Genomic DNA, 12,673 nt, shown 5'->3' with positions numbered 1-12,673 from the left:
GTTCATTGCTCATTAGTATAAAATTTTCAAATAGATGTTTTATAAAGACCGTTTTATTTTTCAACAGTGTATTTAAGGGGTTATCTACTTTTTTTTCATTCTTTTATTTCTCTTAATGCATATAAGAAATTTTTTTAAACAAAATCAGTAACGAGAGACTAATTAAATTTTTTTCGAATCATTACGTATGTTTCCTCAGATCAAACACTGGCCCCCTAGGTTCCCAACGTGAGCATATTTTCTGGAGTATTTGTACTATTTACAGAAGAAAATCATTTTAAATATCGCTGCGCATTAAAATTATTATTTTGTTTGTTATTTATCTAAAAACTAATATATATATTTAACTCAGTATTCACTAAATGTTATTAAAACAATTGTTAATGTAGAAGTTTATTCAGGAAAGGATGATTACTCACCAATTATAGGGAAGGAAACGCTTGTTGTTCTTTACAGAAAAATTTTAACACTAAAAACTACGGTGAATTTTTTTTTTCGAAATTCAAACTCTTATTAATTTATTTTACTTTATTTATTGAATGATTTTTTTTTTTAACAAATTATTTATTTTGATATTTTTTTGTTCATTATGAGCATATTGATAAAAGTAATGCGTATAATGATAATAATTACAGTAGTTTTAGATTTCTAAAATAACCTGCTTAAAAGTTATTTTCCACCACTTAACCCTTTTGAAGGCCGTGGTAAGTATACGTACCACCACGTTTTACCACTTTTAATTAAGGTTCCCATTTTTCAATAACTTCAGCCTTCTTGAAGTGAGATTGAATAAAATTGGTAACCATTTGTCACTTTTAAAAAACGTATAAAAGTTATAAAATGCATAATTCCTTTTGAAGTTTGTAGCATTTAAGGAATTTATTTTATAAATTAAGAAAAATAAAATTCAGTAAGTTCCTAATAGGTCATTTTAAATATATTTACCACCAAAAAAATAGCATTTTTATAAACTAAATGAGTTTTTTTTTTTAATATCAATTACTGTTCTTTAAACAATTTCAATTCCAAAAATACTTTCATTTACCTTTACTAGAAATAAAGGGCCTGTTAAAGGGTTAACAGCTCCAGCAAATAATAATTTGTTGTGCGAAAACTATAAGACTTAGAAACTTTAAATTACTAAGGTGTATAGAAAAGTGTTATGGGAATTCGATATAATAAAATTATTGAGATTCATTTTGTTCGAGAATATATTAACTGTTCAACAACTAGAATCTTTTTTTTTTTTTTTTTTCCTTTCAAAAATTCTTATTTGGTCATAAGTTATTGCAAATTTAAGTGCATTTTCGTAATTTTTTGCTTTACATATTGACTACTTATCCATTGTTGTAGTATATTTATTTTTTCCCTCACTAGATCTTTATTCCGTTATTTTATATACTCGCGCTCGAGTAGATGTCATAAGTAGCAACTAGATAGAAATAGAGCCCCTGAATTAGAGTGCTATAGAAGAGCCTTAGAAAGGAGATTACGTATTTCCAGATATGAGTTTTAAATTAATCGAGCGGAGCCCGTAGAATAATGCAAAAATCAATGCAGTTTTTTTATTATTTTTTATGTTTATATTTATTCAATGTTTGAACTCAGAAGAAGAAAAAAAATTTCTAAAAATATATCAATAGTCTACCCAAAAATATAGTAATCTGCCTTTTTTGTAATCATTGAAGAATAATATTTATTTTTTCGTTAAGCAATAATTTTTATTTTTCCTTAAATCATTGAAAAGTTTTTCTTTAATTAAATTTCCTACTTGAATTATTATAAATTTCATATCCTTATTTATAAGTGAAAACGAACATCAAAATAAAATACAAATAAAAAAAATTTCATACCGTCGTGTTATAACATGTGTTTTTGTTGATTCAGGTACTAATCATATTTCATCCGTCTCCATTGAAAAGAAAATTACTGTAATTCAGTGGATGTTTTTTCATTCGTCTTAATAATCTCTGAATCAAGCATTCTAATGATGCAAAGCTCAATTTAAACTTGAAGAGAGACACATGAAATTTCATGTGATGTTTCAGTTTATTAATTCTAGTATGGTGAGTTAGACAAACGAATGGAATATCATCATACAATTAAACCAATTAAATGCGTTGGAACAAGAATTAAGATAAAAACAATAAAAATATCTCTTCCCAATGCTTATGACACATAAACAAATAATCAGTTCGTATGTTTTCGTAATCATTAAAAAAAAAAAAAAAATCTCTTGAAAGCAACTGAAATTACTTTAATTATTGTTAAATTTCATATCCTTATTTACAACTTTAAAGACGGATTATGTTTCTTTTAAACAAGAACTGTGTAAACACAAACTCAGGTGTCACAGCATGTGTTTATGTTCATTCACGTACTATCATAATTATATTTTATCCGCCTCCAGTGAAAGCAAAATGACTGGATTCAGTAGTATGAACGCTATTGTGTCATCCGCCTTAATAAGGCAGGTATCTTCTGAATCTAATGATGCAAAATCAATTTAAACTTAAAGTTGAAGCACATGGATTTTCATGTGACATTTCGGTTTCTTAATAACGGTGTGTGTTAAGCGAATGAATGGCAGGAATATTTTCTGCCAAATCGTTGTTTTTCTTATTTTAAACTTCCCCGTCCTTGACTCGTAAGCGGTTGAAAATGACTGGTATTTATATAAATATAGATACGGTAATTTTGGTAGAGAAAAATAAAATGGTTTATTGACAATGTTTTTAATCGACCATAATTAGGAGTTAGCTTTCGTGATCCTATTTTCTGCCAAAGAAAAAAAAGTGGATTTGATATTTTTGCTCAGAAATTTTCAAATATTTTTTTTATTTTTATTAATGTCCGAAATGAGTAATGTGTCATGTATTATGAAATACAAGTATTTAAATATAATAATGAAAAAAACTTAAATATAGCTTTAAGTAGATTTAAAAGGAGGAAATATTTTTACTTTTGATAGACTTAAAATATAAGGCGCATCATCTTTTGAAAAACGTGGAGGGGCGGGAGTTTTCTGTGGTAATTAAATGGTAGATTTTACCTTCCTTTTTTTTCCTTTTTAACTATTAAAAAATCTAATATATATATATATATATATATTAAGCAATTGTCACCTCGTCAAATGTGATAAAATCGTAAATTTGGAAATAAAATTTTATCTTGGCGAAGTATTGGCAAATAATTTTTTCCACTGAAAAAAGTTATTATATATTTAACTCGATCCTTAAAATTACGTCAAAATGAATTTTTCTAAACAAATCTGTATTGTATGTTTGATTACAATAATTTTCGGTAGATATAAACAAGGCTTTTCTTTTAAAAAAAGTTTTAAAAACTTGTATTTTTAACAAAAATTTATCAATTTTAAACTTCTCTTTTCTTGACTTACAACTGCACCGAATTAAACGTTTAATCCATATATATATTTTATTAATACAGTGACGTATTATTTTTCTCTAATTATACTTTCCTACTATTCTTAAGGGTTCTAAAGACATCTATAAAATATTAGTAATTTAATTGGAGTAAACACTTTCTGTTGAAAAATTTTCCAACTATGATAGTTTTTTTTCTCTCGCTTGAAGCGGTTATTGGCAAACTCGCCTTTTTGCAAATGTATAGTTATTCTGCATGAAATTAATCATATGCTTTTATGGTGGATTAAAGTTGCAACTTCCGTAAATAAAAAATAAAACAAATGTCATTAAAAAAACAAGCATTCAACTAAATTCGTTTGTTCTTTGATTTAGCCAATGGTGTGTATACGCACCATTTTATTTCTTAAATAAAGTATTTTTATACACAAAATTTTTTGTATGTCTTTATGAATGTAATTTAAGCGCATTTCAATGAAAATAATACCATATTTTATTAAACTGTCTATTCTTGGCCTAAAATAGATTAATATATAATACTTTTACATTCAGATTGTATTTCGAACAAATACCCTGTCATTTTCATTGATAGTAACTCTTATCTATTTGTTTTTTAGGCTGGTACTAGCTTCATTATATATGATGAAATTCGATTTTCAAAAGAATTGCTGCCGATGTATTTCAAGCACAATAACATGGCCAGCTTTGTGAGACAACTAAATATGTGTAAGAAATTATTTTAAATTTATTCTTAAAAAATTGATGTCTATGCTTATGATTACCATCCAGATGACCATCAAACTGATCGATAATTTCATAAATTATTGATTAACCTATTCAGATCATTAAATATGAAAATGTAGCTTAATTTTTAATTTGTTTGCATAATACTAAAAATAAAACTGTGCATACTACTAGAAAAATACTAATATACTATGCATGAAATATCAGACATGTATACTAATACTATACATAATACTGGAAAAATTTGTCTAAAAGTTTTTTTTCTTGGGAGGGGGCATATAACATAATGTTTTGATAGAAATACCAAGTGTAACTATCGCGGTTTTCAAAATATTGAAATCTTTTTGAACAAGAACACTTGCGAAATAATGTATTCATGTTGCAAATAATAGATACTTTACATGGTTAAAATTAACTTTAACTGCAAACAAAAAAAGAAAGTATCTATAATTCTGAGATTCCACTAGATAAAGATACCTCTTCAGGACGATCCATCTTAATTCTGAAAGGAAATTTTATTTTCCTGTCAATTCTGGCTCTCAGCCAATCACAGTCATCTTTTCATAGTGATTCTCCCAAACTACGTTAGATATAGGGACTCTAACTATCAAAAAAAAATGTGGAAATCTCTCGATCTCGGAATATATCTCTCGATGTAATCATTGAAACATCTTTTGAATTTCAGATGGCTTCAGAAAACTCAGTTGCATAGACCAAGGAGGTATGCATTGTTACAAAAACGAAATTGAGTTTTACCATCAGTATTTTCTTAAGGGTCAAGAATCCTTGCTAGAGCTTATTAAAAGGAAGGTAAGTACCTACTTAACCAATATTTAATCTCACATTACAAGTGTTTGAAACAAAAGATTTATCATCGATCTACTTGACTAATTTTCCGTTGAAATAATTTCTCCTTAAAAATAAAGGTTCTAGAACACCATGATAAGTTAAGCATACAAAGTATACTGTTTCTGGTCATTAAAACTATTGTATCAGACTTCATTATCAGTTATTTACCGGGTCATGACATTTGTTGATTAGTTTAGTATTTACCCCTGATATCTATGTTTAGAATAGAAGTTCAAAACTTATCAGAGGCTAAAGGTCGTAGTAGCTATAATCCTCATTTATCAATAAACCGAGATTGAATTTATGGAAGTTTCTTTGAATTATTGAGCTTAACTTTTATCTTTGTTTTATTGTATTATTTTCAAAGCATAAACAGTTTTAGTGTTCAATAATTATTAATTTGATTTTGTAAACCAGAATATCGAGAAATAAATTTCGAAGTATAGAATCAAAAAGAAAAATAATAATTAATTGGAGTGGAATACTAAGAAATAAATTTCGAACTGGAATAATCGATTTATAAGTTTCAAATCTAAGAGTTAAAAAAATGATTAATCTGAATGAAAAATACCAGAAGTTTAAAATAATAATTAATTGGGTAATAATTGTTTGAATGCAATATCAAGAAAAAGAAAATTACGAATTAAAAAGTTAAAATAATTTTATTCGAGCTTAGAGAAATAAATTTAGAGTGGAAGAGAAGGAAATAATAAGTAATTGGACTGGGTTCTCAAAAAATGAACTTCAAATCAAAAAATATAAGATGATAATCAATTGAGTAATAATTATTAGAATGGAATATCAGGAAACAAAATATAAATTAAGAATTTTTGAAAAAATAATTAATTCAAGTGGGATATAGAGAATTAAATTTTGACTAAAAAAGTATAAAATAATGATACTAATTAATTGAATAATAATTATTTTAATGGAATATCGAAAAACAAATTACGATCTAAAAGGATATTTAATTCATCTGGAATAAAGAAGATAAAATTTCGACTGAAAAAGTATATACTAATTGCTAAATAGAATGGGGTATCAAAAAAATAAATTTCAAATCAAAAAGTATAAAGGAATGATAATAATTAGTTAATTCAAGTTAAATATAGAGATATAAATTTAGAGTGAAAAAGTGTTAAATAATAACTATTTGGAGGGATCAAGAAATAAATTAAAAGTCAAAAAAGCATAAAATAATAATTATTTGAATAATGAATAATTGAATAATAATTATTTGAATGGAATATCAAGTAACAAATTACGAATTATATAGCTAAAAGAAAAAGTAATTAATTTGAGTAAAAGATAGAGAAATACATTTCAAATGAAAGAGTATGAAGTAATTACTAATTATAGTGGGGTATCAAGAAATAAATTTCAAATCCGAAAGTTTAAAAGTAATAATTATCTGTCGCCAAATCGAAGGGCACTGGGGAGATTTTCAAAGGAGAAATTTCAAATGTGAAATTAGATCTTGTAATGAATCGTTTATAAGTTATTTTCATCGTTTCAAAGTTATTTAGGCAAATCGTGATTGTTTAAAGTTTTAAATCTTTATCCCCACGGAGAAAAAAATTTTCTATGAAACCATAAATTTAATACCATGTAATACAGCCTATATTCTCTGATCTAGCGATAACGAAGTTCCTTGATAAGTTAGATCAGAATGTCATAATACAGAAAAAATTTTGAGTGACGTCATTCTGACGGGTGAGTTTTTATCGCCTGTGTTATCCTGTAAGTTTCCTTATAGAATAGCCTTGATTATCCTGTTAAATTTCAATGAGAGGTAATAACCCAGGAATCGATCAGTATAGTGTCTTTAAAAAATGGTCCCGGAAAAAAAAGGCATACTGCTTTATTGGAACTGCACATATAAACGCAGAGAAATTTTTAAAAAAAAAAAAATTTATAAATAAATAAATGGTTTCTGGATTTTCCCGCCTATGACGTCATTCTAACGGGTGAGTTTTTATCGCCTGGTTTGAGAATAGCCTTGTTTATCCTGTTAAGCTACAACAGTGTTTCCCAAAGTGTGGTACTCGTACCCCCAGGGGTACGGGAACAGTTTAGCCGGGGTACGCGTTCTGATACGAAATATCAACAAACGAAAATTTCAAAAAAATTTATTTGAAAACAAAGCTAGCCAGGAAAATTTACGATTATGTATTTTTCTATTGGCTATTTTTTGCAGAGTTAACAGTTAATAACGAGTGGCATCAACAGCTAGTTGCGTTTTTTAACTTTAGTGCAATTTTTTATAGTAAAAAATACATAAATTTTTTTATTAGTGGTACACAGCGTTACGAAAAATTTAGAAAGGGTACACACAAGTCATAAGTTTGGGAAACACTTAGCTACAATGAGAGGTAGTGTCTGTTTCTGGACTTTTTGTCTATCGAGACTATTGATTACTTAATCATCTTTAAAGGCTACAAACGTTAAATATTATCACCTTTCTGTATTTTAATAAAAATTCCTTTGGGATGAATTTTAAGTAAATAGAAGAATAAGAGCGTTTTAAATTTGTGGTTTATGAGTCGATTGATTACCTAAAGATTATTTAGAGTAAAAATGAAAGTCACAATTTTTTTTATTTATTTATTTATTTTCCCGTAAGATGTACCGGCCGCAAAAAAATAATAAATAAATAAACAGAGACCACCCTGACTAACTTTTGATGTAATAATCGGATTTTCACGTTCTAGGACTCAATTTTAATGGTTCGAAGGGGTGACCTCAAATTAATTAGTGAAAGCGATATTTTAAGTTATGAAATCAGAACACAAGAACTCCCTTTCTCTGTATAAACATACCTTTTTTTCAACAAATTCGGAATTTGGACTTCCAAAATAGGGGGGGGGGGGTTGCTACAAACTGGGAAATTTGGTCCCTATAGTTTGATCAGGAGACTGATCCAAAAGTTTAAACTCCTTAATGTTAATTTTATTTTTTGCGTATTTTTCAATCTCTCGTGAACTTTTTGAGTACTGCATTATAAAATTTGTTTATCCAAAGATAATTCCATGCAAAAAGTTATTTTCGAAAATATTTCTATTTTATTAATAATCAAAAAAATTTGAATTCTCAGGTATACGTTTTTCTACATCATTTTAAGAAATTAAATTTTGCATCTTAAAATACAAAATTTGAGAGAAAATTGTCGAATAATTTCTACAAAAATTGCGTTTTTGAAAATTACATTTTTTTTAAGAGCAGATTACTAAAAAACAAAAATTATTCATGGTAGTCTCTTTTTTTTCTGCATACTATACATACATTTTGCCCATATATTTGAAACTTTGAATTAGTCATAACTTCCATAATTATCAATGCATAAAAATATCGATTTATTTATTTATTTTTTTTTTTTTTGTACTGTAAATATACTTCAAATGGTTTATAAAAACAACCTTCCAATTAAAAATTTTAAAGTGTAAAATATTCCCTTCCCATTTATGGAATGCCATGCTTAAATTTTACTTTACGACACGTTGCTCCATTTGAATCAATTGCACATATTTATTTTTTGTTTTAGATATTAAATTTATGTTTTTAATACATTTCAGGACTTTTATTGTATTACTGATTATTCTTATTAATTATATTATTGATTATTCTTATTAGTTATATTATTGATTATTATTATTATTCATTATATTGATTATTCCAATCCTTTCTTTTTCATTAAACATTTCAAAAAAATAACTTACATTTTTTAAGGACTCTTAAGGATAACTTACATTTATTTATACGAAGCATGACTTGTGAATTAATTACGTTTTTTTACTATAGTGTTTTTATAAGTACACTTGTGTTTTTTTATAATTTTTTTGATGATAATACTTTGTTTGCATTTTACCAGATTCCAAATAGTCGAACAGAAGATCCCAAAATAAAGCAAGAATACATTGATGAACTAATATCAAACATAAAGTCCTTGAAGGGAAAGCAGGATAGTGCTGAGCAGGGCATGCGGCATCTCAAACGGGAAAACAGAATGTTGTGGAGACAAGTTAACATGCTTTCAGAAAGATACACAAAGCAGCAAACTGTTTTGCAACAAGTACAGTTACAGTTTAATATTCTCTTTACAATTTATCTTCTATTTAACAACTGTTATAAATAACACATTGACTAAATCAAAGAAAGTTGTTTTATTTATTTATTTTTTTTTAATTTCGTATTTTATTTTGTTTCATAGACATACTGTAATAATCGTCCTTAATCTGTATTTTTAAATCTTTGTCAAAACTGAACTCATATGCCCATTAGGATGTGCAATTGTGGAAAAAAAATATATAATCTAAATCTGACTACTCATATGCAAGAAAGGAGAAGTTTAAGTCTCAGAAACCAAAATATTGTTGCAGGATTAAAAAGTGAGATGATGTAAAAAGCACTTTTCAGAAACATTTTAAAGTTTTAAGCTAGTTTTGATATTTTTTATCCCGCCTTCCATAAGAAAGATTCGCCAGCTTTTGATAATGTTAGTCTTTTCCTCTCTTACATTTTATTAAATATGATTGCATTTATTTGACAAGTGAAGTCAAATTTTGGAATAGAATCTCTGTGTCGAAATGTGTTATCTGTATATAAGTCAGCCTCCAAAATTTTATTGCAATTTAAAGTTTCAAAAATTCGACTCACATACCGAGAAAGACGATGTTTGCAGTTGGTCTGCCACTCATATTAAAACACTCTTTAAAGCAGAAAAGTTAAACCTGTTCTTCCTTTTATACAATGAACTTTCATGATAATTATATATGCAGGGTGCATAGCGTTATTAAAAAGTGCTTAACTGTGCTTATTTTTGATTTAGATTTTTTAAAAGTGCTTAAAGGAGCTTTTTTTTTTAGTTCGGTGTTTGTAAAAAGTGCTTAATTTTCTACCTTTTAATGGGAGATTTTTTCTTTGTCGTGTCGATTGTCGTTCCAAATCACAAAAAATGCCCGATTTTCCCAATTTTCTGAGCAAATCAGGAACTATTTATTTTATCATGATTATGTGAAGTTAGTGAAAATGTTTTTGAATTTTATTAATTTTATATTGACGAATTACGAACTTTAAACGATAGGAAAAAAATAATTTTTATTACTGCACAGAATCTTATTATGATTTTTTTTTTTGGATACAAATATTTTTTGAATGCTTGAAAAGTACTTAATCTTATTTCTTGTTGAAAAAAATCTGGCTATGCTGCCTGATTTGAAATACTGTCAGCAACTGGATTAACAAGTAGATTTTGAGTAATAAATTAATATATTTAATTGTTTTTTTCCAGCTTCTTCCCTTTTTCGTCAATATGGTTCGATCAAGCAGAGAAATTGCATTAAAACGCAAATCGCCACTCATGATTGATGAAGGAGAAAAACAGCAGAAAATGGCAAGAATGTCCCCTCCTTATTATGTTCAGCTCAACGACCAGGATTCAAATCATGGAATGGTAAGTATCACTCCGAAATGAATAGCGTTAAAAAACTCGAGCTTTTTGCACCTTCTGCAGGATTTAATTATTTTTGCGCAGTTAAGATTTTTTTTTATTCCCTTTTTTTATATTGCTTTAGTACATATAGCAAGGTATATGTATGCAATATTTTTAATGTCATTGTTGCTATAATATTCAAATTAATGTTGCTAAAAAAAAACTTAAAATTTGTCATATTTTGCATTTTTGTCATTTTTTGGCTGATTCAAAATTAATTTTGCAATAAATTCTGTTTCATACTTTTTCTTTTTTTGGATTGATAGTATTTACAGAGTTTTAATATTAAATAGCGATAATTTATGTATGAGAATGGATGATGGTATGGTTAAGCTGTTCACCTTTAGCTGTTCAAGGTGTATCTAGCGTATCAAAGTGTATCTAGCTCTGTGTAAAGACTTTTCTCTGAGATGTGTATGTAATGCAGAGACAAACTTGATGCTTTTCAAATCACCACAACATTCTGGTTAGCTTGGACTTACTTAAGTGATTATTATATTACTATTATAAGTATTTTATGAGCTGTGAATAATATAATTTAATATTTTCTTCAATTTATAGTGATTTTTTAGTTTAGCCTAGTTATTATATTTATCAGTGACTTTATATTCTTATACATATTGTCCTGACTATATTATTTTTTTACATATTATATTTATTTATAAAACATCCTCTGTGATGTGCGAATATAACATATGTTTTTTGAAAATTATTTCAGCTCTCTAGGTTTATCTTGCGTGGCCTTCTGCAGGCACTTCAGTTAAAACCGTGCAAAATGTGTAGGAGTTATAAGACTTTTGATTATGTAAAATTCTAAGTGAATATACTCGAGTTGTCTTTTATAGCCTTCATCACCAGGTAATGTTACTAATAGTGGACCTGTTATTCACGAAGTTACAGAGATGGAAAATAGCAAGATGTACCCTGGCAGCATTTTATGCTCCTCCAATACCACTACGTCTAAAGAATGTGAAGCAATTGTCGATAGCCCTTTATCTTGTAACTTAGAAAGCTCAGAGCAGACCATTGACACGCCATTTACTGAGCCTGCTTCGATGGAGACGCTTAATATAATAAACCAAAACTTTGAGAGGTGGGTAAGAAGGGTTGTTTCATTTTCATTCTGTAAATAATGTTAAAAGTTTGCAAAATGGCCAGTGTTCCCCTCCATTCTTCTCTCATTTCTATGTTCTTGCAATAAACGTCACCCGTAATTTTTTTAATTTTGTTAATAGCAAATCACTCGGGTTGCATTGTCATTCAAGCAATGTAGTGTCAAAGCTAATACATTCTATGAAAAATCAAATCAATCATTATTTGCATGGTGCTTTAGTCCAACTCTGCCCTCAAATGATACAGGGTACCGGTTTAACAAAAAAAAATTTATGAAATTAGAAAGTTTTAAATCAAATCAAGTGACGAATGAACTTAAAATTTATGTAGGCACTAACCATTATATGATGCAAGTGAAGATATTCTTTTTCCGCATTCCTGCAAAACTTCTACAATGCGTCCAGTGGTGGACTTTCTTAATTTCAAAATTAAATATCTCAGAAGCAAAGGATGAGAAAAATGAAACAGTATGTCTATTGTGAAAGCTGTAAAACCTTTAAGCAGAATTTTTGAATTTACTTACAAAAGTTGTCAACAGAAGGCGCTGTATAATATTTTTGAAAAGAATACAAATACGGTTAGATTGTAATCTAAACTGCAATATTTCAGCACCAGAAAAACACGTTAGTGTAGATCATTTAAACCTTCTAATCAGGTCTGACAACCTTCATTGACTGTTTTAACATTAAAACTGATCGCATTGGCCATTAATGGTTTGCAGTGCTAATTCTAAAATTTCTGTTTCAAATTATTCAGCTCTCACAATAAATATACCGTTTGTTTCATTCCACTATTGCTCATTTTTTTCGAGACTTTTAATTCTGAAATCAGTCAGTCCTCCTATTGACCATTGTAGGAATGCAGAGAGAAAATTTTTGTCCCCCTTGCATCATATAAGGATTAGGTCTGATATAAATTTTAATGCAACTCTTCACTGTGTTGGATTTTGAGCTCTCTGATTTCATAAAAATTTTATTCATTTACACTGTCTACAAAATGCTACAAAAAAGCATTTAGAAAATTAAGTTGTGTTAGGGCTTTTTCATTTATCAAGAGAGAACTTGGTCTTCTTCAAATTTTACGTGTTACAAAA

The 12,673-nt window shown here is 27.8% G+C and overlaps 1 protein-coding gene across 2 annotated transcripts in view; it reads left to right on the top strand.

Annotated features, from left to right (window-relative positions):
- LOC107448699 (uncharacterized) overlaps positions 1-12,673 on the top strand; it is a 63,695-nt gene that overhangs the window by 40,800 nt on the left and 10,222 nt on the right. For both annotated transcript variants that reach the window (XM_016064000.4, XM_016063999.4), the window contains exons 2-6: positions 4,004-4,112; positions 4,816-4,940; positions 8,848-9,048; positions 10,267-10,428; positions 11,313-11,560. In XM_016064000.4, coding sequence (XP_015919486.2) covers positions 4,004-4,112; positions 4,816-4,940; positions 8,848-9,048; positions 10,267-10,428; positions 11,313-11,560 — 845 coding nt within the window. The remainder of the gene's footprint in view (positions 1-4,003; positions 4,113-4,815; positions 4,941-8,847; positions 9,049-10,266; positions 10,429-11,312; positions 11,561-12,673) is intronic.

This window comes from Parasteatoda tepidariorum, chromosome 4 (assembly GCF_982258835.1).
Source record: "Parasteatoda tepidariorum strain Cologne lab strain chromosome 4, Ptep-v5.0, whole genome shotgun sequence".
Classification (NCBI taxonomy): domain Eukaryota; kingdom Metazoa; phylum Arthropoda; class Arachnida; order Araneae; family Theridiidae; genus Parasteatoda; species Parasteatoda tepidariorum.
This window is presented reverse-complemented; position numbering and strand designations above follow the sequence as displayed.